This window comes from Bos indicus, chromosome 3, assembly GCF_029378745.1.
Source record: "Bos indicus isolate NIAB-ARS_2022 breed Sahiwal x Tharparkar chromosome 3, NIAB-ARS_B.indTharparkar_mat_pri_1.0, whole genome shotgun sequence".
NCBI lineage: Eukaryota > Metazoa > Chordata > Mammalia > Artiodactyla > Bovidae > Bos > Bos indicus.
Window position 1 is genome coordinate 101215624 of NC_091762.1, and position 26522 is coordinate 101242145.

General features: G+C 40.1%; 1 protein-coding gene across 1 annotated transcript in view; it reads left to right on the forward strand.

The window, feature by feature from the left end:
• ZSWIM5 (zinc finger SWIM-type containing 5) overlaps positions 1–26522 on the forward strand; it is a 161333-nt gene that overhangs the window by 98005 nt on the left and 36806 nt on the right. The window contains exons 2-4 of the mRNA XM_070786661.1: positions 13430–13786; positions 18772–18920; positions 20366–20516. Coding sequence (XP_070642762.1) covers positions 13430–13786; positions 18772–18920; positions 20366–20516 — 657 coding nt within the window. The remainder of the gene's footprint in view (positions 1–13429; positions 13787–18771; positions 18921–20365; positions 20517–26522) is intronic.

The window sequence follows — 26522 nt, forward strand, 5'->3', positions numbered from 1 at the left end:
ACAGAAGGCAGCTTTTCTTTTCCTTGATGTCTATACCTTCTGAGTTCTGGTGTGCTATAATTCTGAGGCAAGGCCTGAATAAATTGAACTTTAGCTTAGATCATGACTGTTTTATAAACAAATTTAAACTCAAATGTATTAAAAAATAAATTACATTACACAGAGCATGAGAACCCATAAAAGCACAATTCACAATTTATATATTCCAAAGGTGATTCTGGGAATCTTTCTAAAGAAGTATACATGAGGAGGAACATTCTATTTTGCAGTTTTGTTCCCTGCCTTTGGGGATGAAGCAGCAAAGGAGTTAAAAGCCATATAAGAATAGTGGGCACAAGGGAAAGCTGGCCAATTGATGAAATTGTACAGTAAGAATGTAATTTTCATTCAGAAGAGTTGCTGACATTAGAGATTTTTCCAGTAAAGAATGGCTCTTGGATCCAATGGATGATGTGAATGCATTTAGAACCCTGAATGAAGGCTTAATGAGAATGTCTTCTATTTGATTGGTGTTTGTATGGAATCAGATTACTGTAGAATGTGGAAAAATGGTTTGCTCAGTTTCTAAACAAAATGAAAAGCATTGTCCTAATTGAATTTGTTTTGACATTCTTGCTGCCCCACACAGGTCAAGCTGCAAGATGGAACAAAAGAATAAAGCTAGAGGGTAATGTGAGGCCTTGACCAGAATGCTGTAAATGTTAGGAATGGTGTTCTTACTAGCATATGAAACCTTTAAATAAAGAATGTTATGAGGGATATGCATTCATCTCCATATTAAAAAGGCCATGTTGGAAATAAAATGTCATGGAGTTTAGAAAAAAATGAGGATTAAAATCCCCTGAAAATTAGCCTTTTGATTGCTGCTAGAATTTGATTATATGGGCTTCTCTGGTGGGTCAGATGGTAAAGAATCCACCTGCAATGCGGGAGATCCAGGTTCAAGCCCTGGTTCAGGAAGATCCTCTGGAGAAAGGAATGGCAACCCATTCCAGTATTCTTGCCTGGAGAATTCCATGGACAAAAAAGCTTGGTGAGCTACAGTCCATGGGGTTACAAAGAGTTGGACATGATTGAGCAATTAACATACACATATGATACTTATGCATAGACATTTTTCTTTAAATCATTTGAGGTTAGGGCTCAGCTCAAAATGAGGGGGCCTTTAGATATTGTAATAAAGGAGTTAACTGCAGTTATAGTTGGAATACTAACATAATAATATTTTTGTAGTATTACAGTATGTTTGCTCATTCAGTCACGTCTGACTCTTTGCGACCCTGTGGACTGTAGCCTGCCAGGCTTCTCTGTCTATGGAATTTTCCAGGCATGGGTACTAGAAATCTCATGGATATTAACTCATTTTAGTAGAATTTCAGTGTATTCTGGTGTCTTGATTCAGGCCATACAATCTCAAAGAAGTAGCCAGAAGCTTTTCCTCTTGGAAAAAGATATATGGGTAATTTTAATGCTTTAATATAAATCTGAATACTATTTTGAAGATTTTTCAGAAATAAACATCTCCTCACTCAATATTGTGGTTGATCAGAAATGGCTGTGGGTGTCCTTTTCCTTTTCTGATTGAAAAGCAACTCTTGTTTAGTTTTCTGTTTTTCCCCATTGATGTAGACCACTAAATGGAGTAGGGTAATTTCTGGAAATCATTTTATAATTATATATTGTCCTTTTCTCTGTTCAAATGAATAACCCAGGCAGTAGTTATTAGCCTATAACCTCCTTTTTGGCAACATGTATACCTTGGAAAACTCAGCAGTAGCCACAGGACTGGAAAAGGTCAGTTTTCATTCCAATCCCAAAGAAAGCCAATGCCAAAGAATGCTCAGACTACTGCACAATTGCACTCATCTCACACACTAGTAAAGTAATGCTCAAAATTCTCCAAGCCAGGCTTCAACAATACGTGAACCGTGAACTTCCTGATGTTCAAGATGGTTTTAGAAATGGCAAAGGAACCAGAGATCAAATTGCCAACGTCTGCTGGATCATGGAAAAGGCAAGAGAGTTCCAGAAAAACATCTATTTCTGCTTTATTGAGTATGCCAAAGCCTTTGACTGTGTGGATCACAATAAACTGTGGAAAATTCTGAAAGAGATGGGAATACCAGACCACCTGACCTGCCTCTTGAGAAACCTATATGCAGGTCAGGAAGCAACAGTTAGAACTGGACATGGAACAACAGACTGGTTCCAAATAGGAAAAGGAGTACGTCAAGGCTGTATATTGTCACCCTGCTTATTTAACTTCTATGCAGAGTACATCATGAGAAACGCTGGACTGGAAGAAGCACAAGCTGGAATCAAGATTGCCGGGAGAAATATCAATAAATATCAATAACCTCAGGTATGCAGATAACAGCACCTTTATGGCAGAAAGTGAAGAGGAACTAAAAAGCCTCTTGATGAAAGTGAAAGAGGAGAGTAAAAAAGTTGGCTTAAAGCTCAACATTCAGAAAACAAAGATCATGGAATCTGGTCCCATCACTTCATGGCAAATAGATTGGGAAACAGTGGAAACAGTGTCAGACTTTATTTTTTGGGCTCCAAAATCACTGCAGATGGTGATTGCAGCCATGAATTAAAAGACGCTTACTCCTTGGAAGAAAAGTTATGACCAACCTAGATAGCATATTAAAAAGCAGAGACATTACTTTGCCAAGAAAGATCCATCTAGTCAAGGCTATGATTTTTCCAGTGGTCATGTATGGATGTGAGAGTTGGACTGTGAAGAAAGCTGAGCACTGAAGAATTGATGCTTTTGAACTGTGGTGTTGGAGAAGACTCTTGAGAGTCCCTTGGACTGCAAGGAGATCCAACCAGTCCATCCTAAAGGAGAGCAGTCCTGGGTGTTCATTGGAAGGACTGATGCTGAGGGTGAAACTCCAATACTTGGGCCACCTCATGCGAAGAGTTGACTCATTGGAAAAGACTCTAATGCTGGGAGGGGTTGGAGGCAGGAGAAGAAGGGGACGACAGAGGATGAGATGGTAGATGGCATCACCAACTCGATGCACATGAGTTTGGGTATACTTTGGGAGTTGGTGATGGACAGGGAGGCCTGGCGTGCTGCAATTCATGGGGTTGCAAAGAGTCAGACACGACTGAGCGACTGAACTGAACTGAACTGAACTAAATACCTTGTATATATACACATTGTTTTTGCAGAGAACTGCTTAAGGGATGTGGTATTTTTTTCCAACTTGTGTTCATATCTATAAAGTGAGAAGCAGGCTTCTGATCTGCAGTTCTGAATAGGTTGGTTGTCCATCAGTATACAGACAGCTTATTCCATAAGTCTTTTGCTCCACAGAGGGCTGGGGTAGGGAGAATGAATTTATCATTTTTAAATAATTATGCTTTATACATATTAGATGTTTAAATGAATTTTCCAGACAAATCCTTTCCGTTTTATTTTCTTCTACATAAAGTGTTTCTAAAATAACGAAAGATAATTCAATCTTTTAAAATATACACGTAATCCCCTTAATAGAGATCCAAGTAGATGAGTACTGGTAAACTAGGTAATGCAAGGGTATCTCTAAGTGAATGCCTGGGCTTGGGAAGTCTCATTATTCTGTAACTGTGTTGCTGGCACAGATGGAGAGCGGAGACCATTGCCTGCTGAAGCTGGTGCTGAGAAGGGCCTGTGGCTGCTCTTCAGAGGTTAATACAAGGAAACCCTCTTGATTTGCCAGAGGAGTCTGGGAGGGGAGCAGATGGCCACAAGAAGGGCCCTCCAGCTTACTCAGCTGCTCTGAGAAGCTTAGGGTGACCTCTCTAATACAAACAAACCAAATAGCTCTCAGGGTAATGGGGCAGCATCATTTATATTCCCAAATAACAATACTGCTCCTCACTTTGCAATCTCTCGCATCCTCATCCAGTGTGTGGGTGCCATCTGGTTCTTATAAACTTATATAGGCTGGTTGGGATTGCTATTGACTGATATCTCTGGGAAATGTGTTCTTTACTAATTACTTTCATATGAATCTGGTAGGCATATAAGTATTATGTCTGTTTGCATAATTAAGAAACTGAGGCATAGAGGAATTGAGGGGCATTGGAATTAGAACCCAAGCACCTTGATTCCTCAGCTCAGTGTATAATAGAATGAGTCCATAGAGCCATCCCAGCGCTCTTGTTAAGCAGTAGTTATCCAGCTTTTGAATAAGGTTTTCTACAAGGGAAATTAGTTATTTTGAACATGTCACTTTCACAGTTTTAAGCCTTTGTGTAACTACCATTTTGCTAAGTGACAGAAAGGAAAAAGAGTGGCTTCTAGTATACTGCTGTAGCCTTCCAGGAAACAGGAATAAAGTGAGAAAATGTAATTTATACTATATAGTTTCATCAAAACCAAATTTTTTCAAGAGAAAAGTGTTCTGGTGCAAAGAAGTTACCTAGTTTGTGTGTGTGTATGTGTGTACCTAAACTGACTATAAGAAAAATTATTCTTCTTGTGAACCACTGCTCTCCTTTTCCCTGCCATTGGCTGAAACTACATTCATTTTCATGCATTAGCACCTGCTCAAGGGTCTGGTGAAGCAAAAGACCAATGAGCAAAGTGGTTTTAATTGCCCAAGCTTTACTAGAGGCGTTTTTGCACTCAGAAACACAAAAGACTTTGAATGGTGTCAGAGGGCTATACTGAGAAGTGCTTTCCTTTAGAACCTTCAGATGATTCACTCCCTGTGTTGAGACATTGTCTAGTACAGATGAGTTCATGAGCTCGTCTTCCTTCCAACTGTGAGAGTATCATAAGCACTTGTCAATTTCAGTTGCCTTTAACAATTGCCCAGGAAATCAGGCAAACGTTAGAGTTTACTGACTTGTCCTTAGTGCATCTTTGTATAGCACTGTGCTTGCTAATTACTTTTATAAAATTCTGTATACATAGTTTTAACTGCATAGTCGTATTCAGTACGACTTATCATAGTAGTTAAGAGTACAGGCTCTGGAACCAGACTACCTGGTGCAAAGCCCAGTTCAGCCTCTCACAGGCTGTGTGATGTTAGATAGTTTCCTTTACTGTCTGAGCCTCAGTTTCATCATCTGAGAAAGGGGACTAATACACAAACCTATCTTGTAGAGCTCTTGTGAGGATTTAGTTAGAAAATACATGGAAAGTACTTAGAATACTCTCGCACATAGTGAGTATCCAATGATTGTTAACTAATGAAACTTCATATTTTATATTTTAGAAAAGGGGTTGAAGATTGGCAGAAGCGTAACAGGTGTCCATATGAGGCATAAATATGAATTATGGAAAATAATATCAATGTTTCACAATTATTAGCTTGTATTCAAATTATTGTTACTTTGTTCACCATCCCAGTAAAACTGTTTAATTATTGGTTGATTTTATTTTATTATAAAATCAGGAATTTCATAAGCATGCTTAATTCTCTGTGAATCATGAATGTGGATGTATAAATTAAAGATTCAGTTTAGTGTTCAATTATTCATTCATCCATAAACAAATACTTATGAAACTCTTAAAATGTGCCTGAGATGAAAACATAGGATGAAAAAGACAACCCCTGTTTTCAAGGAGTTCACAATCTAAAGGGCAAAGGCAAATATAAAAACTATTAATTACACTGATATCGAGTGCTGTAAAAGAGATATGGCTGATTAAAAAAAGAAAAACAAACGAGAGCTCAGGAAGCATTTAGGACTTCCCTGGAGGTCCTGTGGTTAAGACTCCACACTCCCAATGCAGGGGCAGGGGTTCAATCCCTGATTGGGAAAGATCGCGCACGTTGTACCATCAAAAAAAAAAGGAGGAGAAGCATTTAATTCTCTAAGGATATCAGGGAAGATTCCCCAGAGTAGGTATCATTTGAGTTGAGAATTAGGATAAGGAGGTGAGAAACTCACACCTGGTATGGGGACATAGAGGCTAAGAAAACATTGCATAGTCAAGAATCTGCAAGTAGTTTAGTATGTTTAGTGCACTGAGAAGTGGCAGGAAGCAAGTCTGAAGAGATAAAAAAAGAGACTGCATCATAAATTTGAACTTTATCCTACTATCAGTTAGGAATCATTTAAAAGATTTTAAACAAACATTTTTATAAATTTTTTTCTATGCCAGATTCTGTGTTAGATACCAAGACTATGAAATGAATAGGTCATAGTTTAGTAGGAATGCCATGATTTAGGAAGATCATTCTGTTCATGTTATGGAAGATGAGAGGGAAGTAAGACTAGGAGGCAGGAAGATTAGTTAATCCAAGTAGGAGATTATTATGATCTTGGTCTGAGGCAGTGTTAGGGGAGTTAAAGGATGAGTGTCATGGTCCGGGCAAGGATTGGAAAAGGATTTCCAGACATGAGAAGAATGAGAGAGAAATAAAGTTTATTAGAATGGGAGACACTGTTAGAACAGTGGGCCAGCTCAAGGGAGAACCAGCGCTGAACAGGGATCCTTGCTGCTGCTGCTAAGTCGATTCAGTCATGTCCGACTCTGTGCGACCCCATAGACGGCAGCCCACCAGGCTCCTCTGTCCCTGGGATTCTCCAGGCAAGAATACTGTAGTGGGTTGCCATTTCCTTCTCCAATGCATGCATGCATGCTAAGTCGCTTCAGTTGTGTCTGACTCTGTGTGACCCCATGGATAGCAGCGCACCAGGCTTCTCTGTCCACAGGATTCTCCAGGCAAGAATACTGGAGTGGGTTGCCATTTCCTTCTCCAGAACAGGGGTCCTTAGTCCACTTTTATACCCAGGGTACAAGGAGTGGGATAGGGGTCTTGTGAGTCATTTGCTGATTGGATGAGGCACGTATACTTGGTGGGGGAAGAGTAAGGCAAATACCTTCTCCCTGTGTGCGGCAGGAGGAGAGACAGGTTATACTGCTCAGGAGGACCTGAAATCTGTTAATAGTTACAACATGGGGGAGGGAAGGACAATGAGGATCTGGTTTTTCCATTCCTGCATTCCAAGACCCTCCTTGCTTTTATCTGTTCTTTGGTCCTTGGGTCACCACAGAGAGCAGCTGGAATGGAGAGATACTTAGGAGGCAGAATCTGCAACATTTAGTGACCCTCTTGGGTATGGAGCATCGGGAGGAGCTGGGATGCATCCCAGAGCCCTGGCTCCTGCCTGCTTCTCCAGCCTCATTGTATTCCCCTTTCCACCCCGTCCCCCGTCCCTGTTGGCTTTCTAGTTGCTGGGCTTCTTTCCATTCTCTGAGCATTCTGTGTTCCTCTTGGCCTTTGCACCTCTGCATAGTCTTCCTTTGCCTTTTGCATATGCACTTTTTTTTTCTACCTGGAGTCATCTTTACCATTACTCTGCCATTCCCCATCCTTTTGCCTAGTTAATTCTGATTTATTCTATAAAATTCTGCATGTTATTTCCTCTCAAAATTTTATTTCCTCAAGGAGCCCATCCCTTACCACTCCCGTCCCTAAACCAGGTCATGTCTCCCATATTATATACACGACTTAGCGACTGAACAACAACCATTCTGTACTTCTTCACAATTAGAACTAAATAATTACTTGTGGATTTAGTGGTTAAATATGTCTCCCCAGCTAGACTATGTTATTGTTGTTCAGTCACTAAGTCATGTCTGACTCTTTGCAACCCCATGGACAGCAGCATGCCAGGCTTCCCTGTCCTTTACCATCTCCTGGAGTTTGCTCAAACTCATGTCCATTGAGTCCGTGATGCCATCCAGCCATCTCATCCTCTGTCTCCCTCTTTTCCTCCTGCCCTCAATCTTTCCCAGCATCAGAGTCTTTTACAATGAGTTGGCTTTTTGCAGTAGGTCCCCAAAGTTATATAGATACTATAAACTCAGGAGTTGTTTGGTCTTTTTATTGGAGAAGGCAATGGCACCCCACTCCAGTACTCTTGCCTGGAAAATCCCATGGACGGAGGAGCCTGGTGGGCTGCAGTCCATGGGGTCACTAGGAGTCAGACACGAATGAGTGACTTCACTTTGACTTTTCACTTTCATGCATTGGAGGAGGAAATGGCAACCCACTCCAGTGTTCTTGCCTGGAGAATCCCATGGACAGAGGAGCCTGGTGGGCTGCTGTCTATGGGGTCGCACAGAGTCGGACACGACTGAAGCGACTTAGCAGCAGCAGCAGCAGCAGCAGTAGCAGCAGCATAGATGTATCCTTGGGATTCAACACAGCAGATCTTAAATAGTTATTAGTTTAATGAATGAATTACTCTTAAGATACCTTTAGAAAGAGAAAAAAATAACATATTTATATGTTTTGGCTCTTTGAATTTCTTGTAGTCACTTAGATAAGGTATGTGCTGTCTTACACATAGATTACCAGATTGAGTCTGATGGGAGACCACATTTCACATATTCTCTGCCATTTGTCCCTATTCAGTTCAGTTCAGTTCAGTCGCTCAGTTGTGTCCGACTCTTTGCGATCCCATGAATCACAGCACGCCAGGCCTCCCTGTCCATCACCATCTCCCGGAGTTCACTTCAACTCATGTCTATCGAGTCGGTGATGCCATCCAGCCATCTCATCCTCTGTCGTCCCCTTCTCCTCCTGCCCCCAACCCCTCCCAGCATCAGAGTCTTTTCCAATGAGTCAACTCTTCGCATGAGGTGGCCAAAGTACTGGAGTTTCAGCTTCAGCATCAGTCCTCCCAATGAACACCCAGGACTCATTTCTTTAGGATGGACTGGTTGGATCTCCTTGCAGTCCAAGGGACTCTCAAGAGTCTTCTCCAATACCACAGTTCAAAAGCATCAGTTCTTCGGCACTCAGCCTTCTTCACAGTCCAACTCTCACATCCATACATGACCACTGGAAAAACCATAGCCTTGACTAGACGGACCTTTGTTGGCAAAGTAATATCTCTGCTTTTGAATATGCTATCTAGGTTGGTCATAACTTTCCTTCCAAGGAGTAAGTGTCTTTTAATTTCATGGCTGCAGTCACCATCTGCAATGATTTTGGAGCCCCAAAAAATAAAGTCTGACACTGTTTCCACTGTTTCTCCATCTATTTCCCATGAAGTGATGGGACCAGATGCCATGATCTTCGTTTTCTGAATGTTGAGCCTTAAGCCAACTTTTTCACTCTCTTCTTTCACTTTCATCAAGAGGCTTTTTAGTTCCTCTTCACTTTCTGCCATAAGGGTGGTGTCATCTGCATACCTGAGGTTATTGATATTTCTCCAGGCAATCTTGATTCCAACTTGTGCTTCTTCCAGCCCAGTGTTTCTCATGATGTACTCTGCATAGAAGTTAAATAAGCAGGGTGACAATATACAGCTTTGACGTACTCCTTTTCCTATTTGGAACTAGTCTGTTGTTCCATGTCCAGTTCTAACTGTGGCTTCCTGATCTGCATGTAGGTTTCTCAAAAGGCAGGTCAGGTCATCTGGTATTCCCATCTCTTTCAGAATTTTCCACAGTTTATTGTGATCCACACAGTCAAAGGCTTTGGCATACTCAATAAAGCAGAAATAGATGTTTTTCTGGAACTCTCTTGCTTTTTCCATGATCCAGTGGATGTTGGCAATTTGATCTCTGGTTCCTCTGCCTTTTCTAAAACCAGCTTGAACATCTGGAAGTTCACGGTTCACATACTGCTGAAGCCTGGCTTGGAAAATTTTGTTAGGGGACGTTTTTTTTTATCAGTTTGCAAATTTAGTATCATAGTAGCTGACTGTATACAAACAAAGGATGAAAATTGAGTTAGTAAAAAAAATTAAGGAACAGTACCCAGCATCACTCTGATTTTCCTAAGCTAGAAAAATGAAATTAGTGTTTGGGGAACACTATAATAGAAATAAAATGTGATTGTTAGGAGCACAAACTCTGAAGCCAGACTGCCTGGGTTCAAATCCTAGCTCTTCCGCTTACAGGCTGTATGAAGTTAGGCAACTTAAATTGTTTCTCTAAGCCTCAGTTTCTTTACCTACAAAAAATGGGGTTAATAGTACTAAACATATAACATTGTGGTGAGGGTTAAATGATATAATGCTTATGAAAGAACACATGGTAAGTGCTCAAAAACTGTTAGTGATGAAAAATTATTTTCTTTTTAAAGCAAAAGAAGCAATTTGGATGTATTCAAGAAGTACATTAATTGAGGGAAACTCTTTACAAATTTATTTTTTATTGGCTTTAAAGGCTAAAATGTTTCAGAATGTGAATTTACAGTCATTTTAATTTCTGTTATCATGACTGTAATCATATAATAAAATTGGGGCAAATTGCATAACTTATGTGAGCCTATTCCTCATCTGTGAAATTATCTGATGAAATTATTGCTCAATTCTGGGTAAAATGCCCTCTTATAAACTAAACTGTAAGCTCCACAGGCACAAATGTTAAAGTTTCTTCATTTAATAAGATTCAGCTTTGTAACTGGGACACCAGATAGAGTTTCATCTGGAAGTGATATTTGAGCTAAGCCATGAAGAACATAGGATTTCCTTATTTGGGAAAGAAATTTTATTTATATTTTCCATAGCTATAAAACTGGTTGATCCTTAGCACTTTCTGTTTAGTCCAAGGTTGGGTCCAGCCAATGTCCTGAATTCCCCAGCTGTGATACTGGTAAAGAAATGTTAAGTACATTTGTTACGTTACAAATGTAACATTAAGATTATAACATTGTAACACAATGTTAAGTTACATTTCTATTTCCACTTATGCCACTATTTAGTTTAGAAGGCAGGGGAATAGGAACTCTTTTAAGCCATGAGCCATTCCTGAATTTTTAACAATTTCTTGCTAATATTGATGTTTTCAGAGCTCTTGTTGCACATTTAAGCATGACATGTAAGCAAGACTGCTTACAAAGAACTCAATTGTTAGGGGCCTGAGGCCATTGCAACACACTTTTTGAATCTTGTCTCATTCCTAAATGGCACTTGGAGCATGTTGAAGGTAAGGACAACATGGTACACTTATAGGATAACATGCTTGTGGGGGCTAACCTCATAGCAGGTTATAGTTTATAGTTCAGCTTTTTTCCTGGACCCTGAGATGTCAGAGCCATTGTGATACGTAATGAAGAAAGTGCTGCAGTACAATTTTATTCTAAAATTTCTAAACAGTGTAGAGGCCAGCTAGGAAAGGTGCCTCAGCCATAGAACAGTAAGCTGAAATTTGTTCAAATCTTTTTTCTCAAGGCAGAGCTAGCTTTGTGACTTGGGGATGGGTTGGAGGGATGCAATGCTTGTAAAACTAAACAAGAAGTCCTTGAAAGTGTGTAGTGCATTCAAGCTCACTCATTGTTAGAGCACTTGAGTCCCCAACCACCACAATGGGCTTCTTGATGAGGTGGTTTCTCTTCTTGCAGAGCATGGGCTTTAGGGCGTGCGAGCTCAGTAGTTGGGACACACAGGCTTAGTTGCCCCACACATGTGAAATTTTAGTTCCTGGGTCAGGGATCAAATCTGTGTTCCCTGCATTGGCAGGCAGATTCCTAACCACTGGACCACCAGGGAAGTCTCTTATTCAAGCTTCTTGATTACCTTTTTGAGATTATGAAAAAAGGTATTAAATGTTCCCCCAGAAGAATGTACATACATACAAACAAAAGTTTTCTTTTTTTTTTTTTTTTTTTTATTCTTCCAATTTTATTTTATTTTTAAACTTTACATAATTGTATTAGTTTTGCCAAATATCAAAATGAATCCGCCACAGGTATACATGTGTTCCCCATCCCGAACCCTCCTCCCTCCTCCCTCCCCATACCATCCCTCTGGGCCGTCCCAGTGCACCAGCCCCAAGCATCCAGCATCATGCATCGAACCTGGACTGGCAACTCGTTTCCTACATGATATTTTACATGTTTCACTGCCATTCTCCCACATCTTCCCACCCTCTCCCTCTCCCACAGAGTCCATAAGACTGTTCTATACATCAGTGTCTCTTTTGCTGTCTCGTACACCGGGTTATTGTTACCATCTTTCTAAATTCCATATATATGCGTTAGTATACTGTATTTATGTTTTTCCTTCTGGCTTACTTCACTCTGTATAATAGGCTCCAGTTTCATCCACCTCATTAGAACTGATTCAAATGTATTCTTTTTAATGGCTGAGTAATACTCCATTGTGTATATGTACCACAGCTTTCTTATCCATTCATCTGCTGATGGACATCTAGGTTGCTTCCACGTCTTGGCTATTATAAACAGTGCTGCGATGAACATTGGGGTACACGTGTCTCTTTCCCTTCTGGTTTCCTCAGTGTGTATGCCCAGCAGTGGGATTGCTGGATCATAAGGCAGTTCTATTTCCAGTTTTTTAAGGAATCTCCACACTGTTCTCCATAGTGGCTGTACTAGTTTGCATTCCCACCAACAGTGTAAGAGGGTTCCCTTTTCTCCACACCCTCTCCAGCATTTATTATTTGTAGACTTTTGGATCGCAGCCATTCTGACTGGTGTGAAATGGTACCTCATAGTGGTTTTGATTTGCATTTCTCTGATAATGAGTGATGTTGAGCATCTTTTCATGTGTTTGTTAGCCATCTGTATGTCTTTTTTGGAGAAATGTCTATTTAGTTCTTTGGCCCATTTTTTGATTGGGTCGTTTATTTTTCTGGAGTTGAGCTGTAGGAGTTGCTTGTATATTTTTGAGATTAGTTGTTTGTCGGTTGCTTCATTTGCTATTATTTTCTCCCATTCTGAAGACTGTCTCAATATAGTGAAAATGAGTATACTACCCAAAGCAATTTATAGATTCAACGCAATCCCTATCAAGCTACCAACAGTATTCTTCACAGAGCTAGAACAAATAATTTCACAATTTGTATGGAAATACAAAAAACCTCGAATAGCCAAAGCGATCTTGAGAAAGAAGAATGGAACTGGAGGAATCAACTTACCTGACTTCAGGCTCTACTACAAAGCCACAGTTATCAAGACAGTATGGTACTGGCACAAAGACAGAAATATTGATCAATGGAATAAAATAGAAAGCCCAGAGATAAATCCACGCACATATGGACACCTTATCTTCGACAAAGGAGGCAAGAATATACAATGGATTAAAGACAATCTCTTTAACAAGTGGTGCTGGGAAATCTGGTCAACCACTTGTAAAAGAATGAAACTTGTAAAAGAATGAAACTGGACCACTTTCTAACACCATACACAAAAATAAACTCAAAATGGATTAAAGATCTAAACGTAAGACCAGAAACTATAAAACTCCTAGAGGAGAACATAGGCAAAAAGTTTTCTTATTAGTTCTGGAGGTCCATAGACTTAAGGGTAAGGACTCTTTTTCTAGATTGTGTGTCCTTAAGAACTATACCTAGATTTCATTGGCCTTTGACAGAGCCTGCTGTGTATGTGGAAGATACTCAGCAAATAGTTTCTGAATTGATGAACTAGAATGCAAAATGAAAATCTTCATGTTTCTTACTAGAGAATCTCTAAACCTGTCTTCTTTGTTTCCTTAGGCTTCCATCTCAGTGGCACAGTAACTGAACCAGCCACTACTTCTGAACCAGCCGTGACTTACAAAGTTGCCATCAGTTTTGATCGATGCAAAATCACCTCAGTGACATGTGGCTGTGGGAACAAAGACATATTCTACTGTGCTCACGTGGTAGCACTCTCACTCTACAGGATCCGTAGACCAGACCAAGTCAAATTGCGTCTTCCTATCTCAGAAACCCTTTTCCAGATGAATAGGGACCAGCTACAAAAGTTTATTCAATATTTGATCACAGCACACCACACTGAAGTTCTTCCTACCGCACAGAAATTGGCAGATGAGATCCTGTCCTCCAACTCTGAAATCAACCAAGTAAATGGTAATTGTACAATATTTTTGTTGCTGAAAAATCTATTTTGTTGCTTTATTGCATGTTTAGAGGTTGGGATACTTTTGCCATTGTAATCACTTAACTTTAATCAGTTTATTCTATCCAAACTATTTATTAACTCTGTTTCTTAAAGCCATCCAATTGTCCACCTCATAAAGTTTGGGTGAAAATGACAGAGGATGTTAGAGTTATAAATTAAACCAGTTTATGGACTTCATGTGTCCACATAATCCTTGCCTCTAGGAGCCTGGAATATTCAGAAGTGAAAGAAACCATGAAATAATGAATGTCATTCAGTGAAATGAAATGGATATCAGAATTCCTTAACATTTCAGGATCCTGCATAGCACCATGGTTATTCTAAAGAGTGTCGTTTGCATTGTGTTTATGAGCTATATAATGGATGGAGAGAGATACGATGTTCACTTATTCATTCAAGAAATGTATGTTGAGTACCTGCTCTGTGCATATGATACTGCTGATTGTTGAGGGCATAAAACAGACATGGTTCCTGTCTTCAAATATCTTACAGTCTAGTAGAAAAAACAGCTAAGGCTGAAGTAAATGCTTGCTTTTGTTATGAAGTCAGGTTGTAGATACTTAATCATAGGAAACTGTTGAAGAATTTTGAGAAGAGGAACTATATGAGCCAATTTTTCATTTTGTTGGTTAGGTTCTACTATGTTCCAGGCATCATACATGAGAACCTTATGTATGTTTATATATGTTAATTCATTTAGTTTTCAAAACTACCCTGTGAGGTAGATATTATAACCATTTTGTAAATAAGGAAATTATTTATAACCTAGGCTCACCTGACTTCAGAACTCAAGTTTTTTATACCTCTCTATACTTCCTTTCTGTTTTTAGGATATAACTTTGGTATTAGTGTGAACAAGACAGTGAGACTAGGTTAATGGCCTGTATAATACTATGGTCTATGTGCTAAAGGGCCTGCCTTTCCCAGTTGCCTAAGAGAACTAATCAAGGCCTGCATACAACCTCATCACTTATCAGAAATAAAGATAGTCAGACAAGCTTCCAGGAACTCTTGCTGTCTAGCAGAAATAGTCTTCTATTGCTTTATCCTCAAAGTTGTGTTTACATGATGGATGCATGCATGCTAAGTCACTTCAGCATGTCCGACTCTGCAACCCTATGAACTATAGTCCGCCAGGCTCCTCTCTGGGATTCTCCAGGCAAGAATACTGGAGTGGATTGCCATGCCCTCCTCCAGGGATCTCTTCCCAACCCAGGGATCAAACCTGTAGCTCTTATGTTTCATGCAGGAGAGTTCTTTACCACTAGCGCCACCTGGGAAGCCCATTCACGTGGTAACTGAGCTCTATTTGAGAGATACTGTTACAGAGTAGCTTTCTAAAGGGGCTTCCCTGGTGGTTCAATGGTAAAGAATCACCTGCCAATGCCTCAGTGGTAAAGATTCTGCCGGCCAATGCCAGAGACACAGGTTCCATCCCTGATCCAGGAAGATCCCACATGCCTGAAGCAACTAAGCCCATGTGCCACAACTGTTGAGCCTGTGCTCTAGAGGGAGACGCAACTACTGAAGCCCTTGTGCCCTAAAGCCCATGCTCCACAAGTCCACACACCTAAACAACAGAGTAGCTCCCACTTGCCGCACCTAGAGCAAAGCCCGTACAGCAATGAAGACCCAGCACAGCCAGAAATAAATTAAATAAATAAATGAAATTATAAAATTCTAGTTCCTCTTCACTTTCTGCCATACGGGTGGTGTCATCTGCATATCTGAGGTTATTGATATTTCTTCCAGCAATTTTGATTCCGGCTTGTGCTTCATCCAGCCCAGCATTTCACATGAGGTACTCTGTATATAAGTTAAATTAGCAGAGTGACAATGTACAGCCTTGATATACTCCTTTCCCACTTTTGAACCAGTCCATTGTTCCATGTCCAGTTCTAACTGTTGCTTCTTGACCTGTTGCTACAGGTTTCTCAGGAGACACATAAGGTGGTCTGATATAACCATCTTTTAAAGAATTTTCCACAGTTTATTGTGATCCCCACAGTCAAAGACTTTTGCATAATCAGTGATGCAGAAGTAGATGTTTTTCTGGAATTCCCTTGCTTTTTCTATGATCCAGTATACTATACTAAGTCTCTTCAGTCATGTCCAACTTTTTGCGACCCCATGGACTGTAACCTTCCAGCTTCCTCTGTCCATGGCATTCTCCCGGCATGAATACTGGAGTTGGTTGCCATTTCCTTCTCCAGGGGATCTTCCCAACCTAGGGATCGAACCAGTATCTCTTACATCTCCTGCATTAGGAGGCGGGTTCTTTACCACTAGCGCCACCTGGGAAGCCCTTCTATGATCAGAAGGATGTTAGCAATTTGATCTCTGCTTCCTCTACCTTTTCTAAATCCAGCTTGTACATCTGAAAGTTCTTAGTTCACGTACTGTTGAAGCCTAGCTTGAAGGATTTTGAGCATTACCTTGTTAGCATGTGAAATGAATGCAAGTGAAATGAGTGCAGTGTAGTTTGAACATTCTTTGGCATTGCCCTTCTTTGGAATTGGAATGAAAACTGACCTTTTCCAGTCCTGTCTTATAGCCACTGCAGGGATATGTATAAAAAGTACTTAGACACTGTCATGTAGGAAGCACTCAATAAATGGCTGTTTTTAACAAATATTGAAGGATGAAAGGAGTATATTTGTTTTTCTTTTCCACTTTCAGTTTACAGAAGTAGTATAGGATATATTATTTGCCCACCTGGGTTTTAAATCTAGATGGTCAATAGGACATGCATTTGTTCATTCTATAAATATTAATTCAATGCTGTAATGATCCAGGCACTGTGAGGTACAAAAATGAATCCCTACTCTACTCTTTAAAAGCTTCAATGTAGTTGGGAGTATATGAGACAAGCTCAATTCTATTATAAAACAAAATGCAACAGGTCTTTAAGAGAAGTAATAATAAAGTGCTAAGAAGAGAGTTTTTCCAGTAGTCATGTATGGATGTGAGAGTTGAACTGTGAAGAAGGCTGAGTGCCAAAGAATAGATGCTTTTGAACTGTGGTGTTGGAGAAGACTCTTGAGAGTCCCTTGGACTGCAAGGAGATCCAACCAGTCCATTCTAAAGGAGATCAGTCCTGGGTGTTCTTTGGAAGGAATGATGCTAAAACTGAAACTCCAGTACTTTGGCCACCTCATGCGAAGAGTTGACTCATTGGAAAAAACTCTGATGCTGGGATGGATTGGGGGCAGAAGGAGAAGGGGACGACAGAGGATGAGATGGCTGGATGGCATCACCGACTTGATGGACGTGAGTTTGAGTGAACTCCAGGAGTTGGTGATGGACAGGGAGGCCTGGTGTGCTGCAATTCACGGGGTCCCAAAGAGTTGGACACGACTGAGTGACTGAACTGAACTGAACTGAAGAAGAGAGTTACTACATTACTCTCATGCATATGAGTATGAAGGGCATACTTTTGACAGGTGAGGTGTATGGGTTATATGGTGAATTCAGTGAGAGACTTTCCTGCCAAGTAAATTTCAGCAGTGTTAGCCTCTCTGTATACGTATTTTATGGTTTTCCTTTCTCAGTGCAGCCCTGACTATAGAGCTGAGGCAACACTGACAATGAGAAGTAATGCTTTTTGGCCAAAGAACAGGTTGTGGGGAAAGGAAGGGAAGTAAAGGGAAAAGCATAAATAAAGTCGTCAGGAAATGTCATTGACTTCTGGGTACACTAAGTTTCTAGTTGAAACATAGCATAAGTATAGGAAAGACAAGACTAGAAGTGAAAGGGCCTGAAGAGGAAGGGCCCTAAATGCTAAGCTAAGTTTAGACTTCATTTATAAAGAATGGTTTATCACTGAAGACTTCTGAGCAGGGAAGGGATATGATCAGAACTGTGTTGAGAATAACACATTTGAAGAAAAGTAGCATATAGCAGATTCCATGAACTGGTTGCTCCTAATGTTAATTAGTATTTGTAGAATAAATATGAGTCCTCCTGATTTCCTGGATGGTAAGATGCACTGAAAAAGCATGGCAGAAGAGCACTATTCTCTGCAGACCTGGATTTCATTTAAATAAGGCTTTCATATAAGAGGACAAGAAGAAAGGTAGATTGACTGATGAAACATGACATGAATTTGTAACCAATTGCACGACCACACATATAGAGTATTGACTTATACTATAAGACTATACTGACTTATAGTCTTTTGTCACTTGGAGACAGGGTTCTAAAAACTTATCACAGGACTCAGTCTTTGAGAAAGTGAGAGAAGAAGATTCAGTTTTCATTCCACAGATATTTCTTAGGTGCCTGTCACATTACCAGAACTGTGTTATAAATGATTCAACTGTGAGCAAGGAGCTAACAGGCTACTAGGGGAGAGGGATGTGTAAATAACTAACACTGTGTTTTAAGTGATGTCATTGAGGTGAGCCCAGGAAGGAAAGATATTCTGAGTATAAATTTATAAAACATCACCCTGTATACAACCCTGCCTGTGCTCTGGGTTGCAAGTTTCCAGAAATTTAGAATTGTTGACTCCACTTGAGAAGCTACAATTTTATAGTGAATTTTAAAAAGAGAAATTTTTATTTTCTAAGAAAGTATTTTTTTAATTTTAAAATAATATGTGTGCTTTAGGCTTATTTTAAACTTCAAAGAAAAACAAAATAGAAGAAAAATTACATTCTCCTAGGGGAAAAAAAATACATCACTATTTTTGTGTTTGTGCATTTTTACCCCAGGATGATATTCGTAGACCTTGGGAGAGGATACAACTGAGACTTCAGTGAACATGAAACTAGCTCTACTCTCGTATGTTTATTGAGAGCCACACAATTGACAAAGCCCAGATTAAGGCAGAATGCCTGTCTGTTTCTGAATATACTCACAGAGGGCTGCTCCTGCTGAGTGTGGAGTGTAGGAACTCAGGAGATTCATTTCACCACCCTATTCCTCGCAGGTGCTCCTGACCCAACAGCTGGGGCCAGCATTGATGATGAGAACTGTTGGCATTTGGATGAAGAACAGGTGAAAGAACAAGTGAAGCTCTTTCTCTCCCAGGGTGGTTACTATGGCTCTGGAAAGCAACTCAATTCAATGTTTGCCAAGGTAAGATATGAAAAGATTTTTTTTTCCCTTAAGTAAACTGGGCTCACCACACTTCTGGCTTCATGCATTGTAGCTAGCTCACTTGACCTACCTGTACTGAATGCTTGAAAACTACTTGGGTGGAGGAAAGCTGAGCAGAGCAGACCAGAGCAGGTTGCGTCCAGGGAGCCCTACTGCTCACCCTGGTCATCCTCTTCCTCTGGCTCCACAGTCTCTAAATGAGTTTGCATTCCTGGGGGGATTAGTAATGAAGCTACCTCCCCCTGCCTTGAACCCAAGGCTGCCCAATGAGGCCTTAAAGAGACAATATTTTGTTGTTTTTAAAATATTAACTGATTTATTTGGCTGTGCCAGGTCTTAGTTGTGGCATGTGGGATCTAGTTTTCTGACCAAGGATTGAACCCTGGCCCCTTGCATTGGGAGTGCAGAGTATTAGCCACTGAGAAGTTCCAGAAACTTAGTATTTTGGAACTGGGGGCTCTCACAGCAGGCTTTCTTTCTTTTCTTTCTTAACACCTTTGATGAAATATAATTCACATATCATAAAATTCACCCATTTAAAAAATTGTACAATTCAGTGGTTTTTAGTATATTGACAGATATGTACAGCTATCACTGCAGTCAACTTTAGAACATTTTCATTATCTTAAAAATAAACCCCATTCCCTTTACCTATCACTCCCCTGTTCCCCATGCCCCTCTTCCCCGAGCTCTAAGCAACCACTAAGGTACTTTCTGTCTTTATAGATTTCCCTATTCTGGACTTTCCTAGGAATGGAATCCTATAGTATGTAGTCTTTTGTGACTGGCTTTTTTCTCCTGGCATAGTATTTCAAAATACTTAAAAACATATATCCATGTTGTAGCATGTGTCAGTACTTCATTCCTTTTTATGGCCAAATAATATTCCATTGTATGGATACCACACATTTCTTTTATCTGTTTGTCTGTTGATGGGCATTTGGATTGTTTCCACCTCTAAGCTGTTATAAATAATGCTCCTATAAACATTCTTGTACAGTGTTTCTGTGTGGACATATATATATTTTCATTTCTCTCTAGGAATGGAATTAGTAGGCCATATGGTAGCTCTATGTTTAATCATTTGAGGAATTTCTAGACTGATTTCCAAAGTGGCTGCATCATTCTACAATCCCACTAAACAGTGTATGAGAGTTCTGATTTCTCTATATCCTTGCCAGCACTTATTATCTAGCTTTTTTATTCTAGCCATCCTTCTGAGTATGAAGTGGTATCTCATTGCACACAGCAGGATCTCTTGATACATGCAGAGAACTTGCTTACAGAAGAAGAGGCCTTCTTTTTGGCTCCTTGGATATGCTGTGCTTAGATACTTCATCTTCTCCTCCCCCTCCTCCCCTTCTTCTCCTCCTACTTTGTTATGATGTACAGTCACCAACCACCTGCCCCTCCTTATGTGTCAGGTTCGAGAGATGCTGCGGATGAGAGATTCCAATGGAGCCAGGATGCTGACACTAATAACTGAACAGTTTATGGCCGACCCACGACTCACACTGTGGAGGCAACAAGGAACAAGCATGACAGATAAGTGCAGGCAGCTCTGGGATGAGCTAGGTAAGTCCGCATATCTCAGAGAAGCGCTATGTCTATCCTATGAGCTTGTCCCCAGCAATAGTGTTAGTGAATACTTGTCATTAGTCATTACATAGATCTTGCTAAGTGAACTTTAGCCCAAATGGTGGAAGATTTAGGTTCTACAGAGGCCACCCAGAGTCATTTTGAATTCACTTGTGTTTCTTCCACAGCCTTATATTTTGCTACTGACACCAGCGTTCTATTCCAGATATTACCATACAGAAGCTTTTAGTGAGAGAAAACCTTTTGCCTTGGCTTCTGTCTCATGGCATTAGCTTGGCTTTCCAAATACTTGCTATTCTCACTTTTCTTGCATTCCCTGGGCCTGCTTTTCTTTATCATTTCCAGCAAACCTCTTAGCCATAAGGCCATTTCTAAGCCTTGAGCCCTGGACTTCTATTTTTCTTTCTCTATTCTCCTTTGTTCAGTTCAGGTCAGTTGCTTAGTCATGTCCGACTCTCTGCAACCCCATGGACTGCAATACACCAGTCCTCCCTGTCCATCACCAACTCCCAGAGCTTGCTCAAACTCATGTCCATTGAGTCAGTGATGCCATCCAACCATCTCATCCTCTGTTGGCCCCTTCTCCTCCCTCCTTCAATCTTTCCCAGCATCTGGGTCTTTTCTAGTGAGTCAGTTCTTCACATCAGGTGGCCAAAGTATTGGAGTTTCAGCTGCAGTTTCAGTTTCAGTCCTTCCAATGAATATTCGGGACTGATTTCCTTTAGGATAGACTGGTTGGATCTCCTTGCCATCCAAGGAACTCTCAAGAGTCTTTTCCAACACCACACTTCAGAAGCATCAATTCTTCAGCACTCAGCTTTCTTTATAGTCCAACTCTCACATCCATATATGACTACTGGAAAAGCCATAGTTTTGACTAGACTAGATGGACCTCTGTTAGCAAAGTAATGTCTCTGCTTTTTAATATGTTGTCTAGGTTGATCATAGCCTTTCTTCCAAGGAGCAAGTGTCTTTTAATTTCATGGCTGCAGTCACCATCTGCAGTGATTTTGGAGCCAAAAAAATAAAGTCAGCCACTGTTTCCATTGTTTCCCCATCTATTTGCCATGAAGTGATGGGACCGGATGCCATGATCTTAGTTTTCTGAATATTGAGCTTTAGGCCAACTTTTTCACTCTCCTTTTGCACTTTCATCAAGAGGCTTCCTCTTTACTTTCTGCCATAAGGGTGGTGTCATCTGCATATCTGAGGTTATTGGTATTTCTCCTGGCAGTCTTGATTCCAGCTTATGCTTCATCCAGCCCAGCATTTCTCATGATGTACTCTGCATATAAGTTAAATAAGCAGGGTGACAATATACAGCCTTGACATACTCCTTTCCCAATTTGGAACCGGTCTGTTGTTCCATGTCTAACTGCTGCTTCTTGACCTGCATATAGATTTTTCAAGAAGCAGGTCAGGTGGTCTGGTATTCCCATCTCTTTTAGAATTTTCCACACTTTATTGTGATCCACACAGTCAAAGGCTTTGGTGTAATCAATAAAGCAGAAGTAGATTTTTTTCTGAAACTCTCTTGCTTTTTCTATGATCCAGTGGATGTTGGCAATTTGATCTCTGGTTCCTCTGCCTTTTCTAAATCCAGCTTGAACATCTGGAAGTTCACGATTCACGTACTGTTGAAGCCTGGCTTGGATTTTGAGCATTACTTTGCTAGCATGTGAGATGAGTGCAAATGTGTGGTAGTTTGAACATTCTTTGGCATTGCCTTCCTTTGGGATTGGAATGAAAACTGACCTTTTCCAGTCCTTTGAGAACTCTTTTTTTTTTTTTAGTATCATGACCTCAGAGTAACCTCTGTGGTGATCTCTTCCTCATCCTCTTTCGATTATCTCATTTCCAGTCTTGTATTAGCTGCTGCCCTATGACCATTTCTACTGAAAAAATCTCCTAATCACCTCAAACTTGAGAAATCCAAAAATGAAATCAGGCCTTCTATGAAGAAAGATTCCCCTGAACCTGGTATTGGCACCACCATTTCTTTTTTTTTTTTTTTTTGGGGGGGGGGGATCCCAGCTCCCGGCGGAGCGCGAGGCCGCCTGGGACCACTCAGCGAGGTGGCACCGCCCCTCCGCGCGACCAGCCCCCGGCACCACCATTTCTTATTCGACAAAACTTACTGTCAAGCACTCATTTTTGTTTTATTCCCTACATCCAGTCACCAATATAATTTGATTCCTTGACCTTTAAAATGTAATTTAGTGTTCATTTACACTTTTTATTTCTTGTCATAACTGGTCTGGTTGAGGACCATGGGACTTTTAGATTAAATTAGACCTGTGGCCTCCTGAATGGTCACTTTGTTCAAGATTCTTGTCATTAAGACCATCTTCTTTAGTCATTATTTATCTTCATCATTCCCATTTCAATGACAGTTTTGCAGTGGTGATACTCAACTCCCCTCCCTGTTTGCAGAATCCTTCATACTCTGAACGTACAATCCAGTCACGGCCCCACTTTGGGGTTATACTAGAAAAGTTGTCTATGGCATATTCTGAAATTTCTAATATAGCTTCTCTGTACTTTGTCCACCCCAGAAAGCAATGACAAACTTTCCTCTCATACAAAATAGCACCAAAAAACCACTACAGCTTAGGATTTTAGTGAATTCCCCAAAGCATATATTAATACATTATAGTCTTAGAGCTAAAAGCTTTGGGGAATAAGGCTTAATGATTCAGACTTTATGTGGTTACTTTGGGGCTGGTAAATGTGGGGTTTTGGTTTGAGTGCTGGGGCTTCATATCACCTGAGGCACTATAGCTTTGCAGTTTTCATTAATAATGAACAGCTACATTATTGAACATTATGTGCCAGTCTCTGTGTTAAAGATTGTATGCATGTTTAATTCTCATAACAAACCTATGAAGTAATTGTGTGTTTATTGCAAAGAAACAGAGACACCTCTGGTTACTTCTGGATACAGAATGAAATAAAGAAGTATAGAAAACTGTCTCTCTGACACAATCACATTTTCCAAAGTACAGGAATGTTGAACTATTAATTTAAGTTACTGGTCTAACCACTTGTGACCAGGGTCATGTAACACAGTGCATGGCAACTTGGAAACAGCTTCCCTCAGAAGGGATTGTAGGCATGGACCCTTCAAGGATAAGACATCAGCATCTCCATATGTTCAGGTGAGAAAAATGGAGCTCAGAAAGTTTTTTGTTCAAAGTTACACACTAGCAGGTGGTGGCTCTAACACTGGAGCCCCAGCCTGTCCAGCTCCAAATCAAGCATCCTTGTGCAACATCTCCCTCAATTTCATCTCGTATGTACTGTTTTCCCCAAAAGTGCATGTTTTTTAAGAATTTGAAATTAGCCTTCAGAGCGTCAGGTGTATCTGAGTCCTGAATCTCTTGGGAATAATTTCTGTGACAATCGAAGGATTGTGTTGTGGATTTGGACTTGGCCTTTGGTAGGTGACAGGAAGTAAACGGAGCGTGACCCCAGTGCTTCTAAAGCTTTTGTTAGTTACTTAGATTCATTATGAAAAGCTCTTGGTTGTGACATTTTCATATCTAAGAAATTGCTGTATCAGCCTTCCAAGAAACTCTCAGCATTCCACACAGACCGCTATCTATATCTTCCCAGAATCACCTGGAATACTTGTTAAAATAGAATGCTGGGCCCTGTCCCCGAGTTTCTGATCTTGTCAGTTGGAGTAGGACCTGATACTTTGCATTTCCAACAAATTCCCAGAGGATGCTGATGACATTCTTCCAGAGACCACATTTTGTAAAACACTGCGTTATTGGATTAGACACTAGAGCATGTGCATTCATGCCCCCCACCCCGACTACTCTGAGGGTTCCTCACTGGTCAAAAGGCCTACTCCTCTGGGGATGGTCTCAGCAGGGATAGTAGGAACGGGAGGAGTGGCCTCAGTACCTTCAGTTTCTGAACGGGAGATAACAGAAGCAGTCAGGCATGGTTTTCTCATCTCCCCACGTCTGTACACATATGCTTTTTAAAAAAAATTTTATTTATTTTAATTGGAGGATAATTACTTTATAATACTGTGGTGGGTTTTGCCATACATTGACATGAATCAGCCACGGGTGCACATTTTTAAAAATTTTCTTTTAAAACCTATAAAGTATCTCTGCTCCCATAAAAGACCAGTCTTTACATATTTGCTCCTGTTCCTATGCCATTTCCTCTTCTCAAGAATTTTGCTCCTGCAATTTCTCTTTTCTCTGGTACCATCAATTTCTCCCTCAATACTGGATCAATTCCATCAGAATACAAATATGGTCTAATATTTTCAGTCTCATAAAGTGCCTTTGATTTTCCCCTCCTCCTCTAATCATTACCCTATTTCTCTTTTTACCTTCAGAACAACACTTCTTGAAAACCTCGTCCCTCTTTCCATTTGCTTACCTCCATATGCTCTCTTGAGCCCACTGCAGTCTTCCATTGCTCATTGCTGTCACTCTACTGTTAAGTAGCTTTGGTTAAAACCACCAGTGTCTGCCATATTGCTCTTCTCTGTTGTTACTTGACCTCTCAGCAGTTTCCAATAAAATTGACCATACCCTATCCCTACATTAATTTTACAAGAACCAGCAAACAGTGTAACACAGACACCATAGGAGAAGACCTACTATGTGAAGGAAACAATTTTTTTCATGAGGTTTATACAGACCTTTAGGATTCTTAAATTCTAAAAGCTGAGAAAGTAACTTTTATGATCTGAATATTTGTGCATCTTTCTTACTGCCACACTGTTCAGAATTTTTTACCTCCTGTATATTAAAGATTTCTTGCCACCTGGTGTTCAGAAAGGACACTTTTATTGATAGGAACTCACAGTCCCAATAGTATTAAAAGCTGATATCCTAGATTACAAAAATTTTCTACCAAAAGGAAAAAACATCCAATAGACTACAAATATTCAGAGAGACTACAATGACATCTCAGCATTTTTGCTTTCCCTTATGTCCTTCCCCCTGTTTTGGTACATACTCTCCTGCCATATCTGCGCTTAAACAACTCCTATTTATCTCTTGTTCTTCTTTTAAAATGAAGTAATACATGTACACAGGTTAAAATGTCAAATAAAAAGCAGTATTCCTCTGCCATATTCCTTCACATTGTCAGTTCCTACTTCTTAGAAAGAGCAATTTTTAATTCTTTTAGCTGCTTTTTCTAATATGCCTCCACATTTCTAAATGACCGTTCTTTCTTAATTTTTAAAATTATAAAATTATAGATGTTCTCTTTTTCTTCCTACAATGAAAGATGAGGATTTACCTCTTTTAAGGTCACACCCTTAGGGTTCTTTCCCAAACGGCCTTTCTCATTCTTTTCAATGTGCATAGGCTGAGAATGTTCCAGATCTTTACATTTTACTTCCTTTTTGATGAACAGTTCTGTCTTTAAATAATTTCTTTCTTCTTGCATTTTACTCTAAGCAGAGGAACCAGGCTGCTCCTTCAGCACTTTGCTTAGGTATTTCCTCAGCTAATCTTATTACTCACAAGTTCTACCTTCCACAAAACACTAGGACATGAACACAATGTCTCAATTATAAGACCACCACAGTCTTCTCACAACCAAGCAGGGAAAGAGGACTGCATGGTGGGGGTGGGGGTGTTCATTTGTTCCATATGTATGTTTTTCTTAATCCCTCAGTTTTTAGTATGGAAAACCTACCCTCAGCTTTGTGTAGTATTCCCAATCCAGAACTTCTGTGAATCAGTCTTTCCAGTGAGTAAAGCTCTGGTTTTCTTCCAGGAGAGGCAATGAGCAGGTACTGAACTACCTTGAATATTTATGCCTGTTTTTATCTCTCCACTTTTGTTTTAATAAAGTATTAAGAGGGAGTGGTGATAAACATACATGTTTAGTTAGCCATTTTTAACTAGAAATAACTCATGTTTATTCTTCAAGGACAAACTCAAATGCTGTAACTTTTCCTGACCCCATGTACAGAGTTAATTGTTCCATCATACCTAT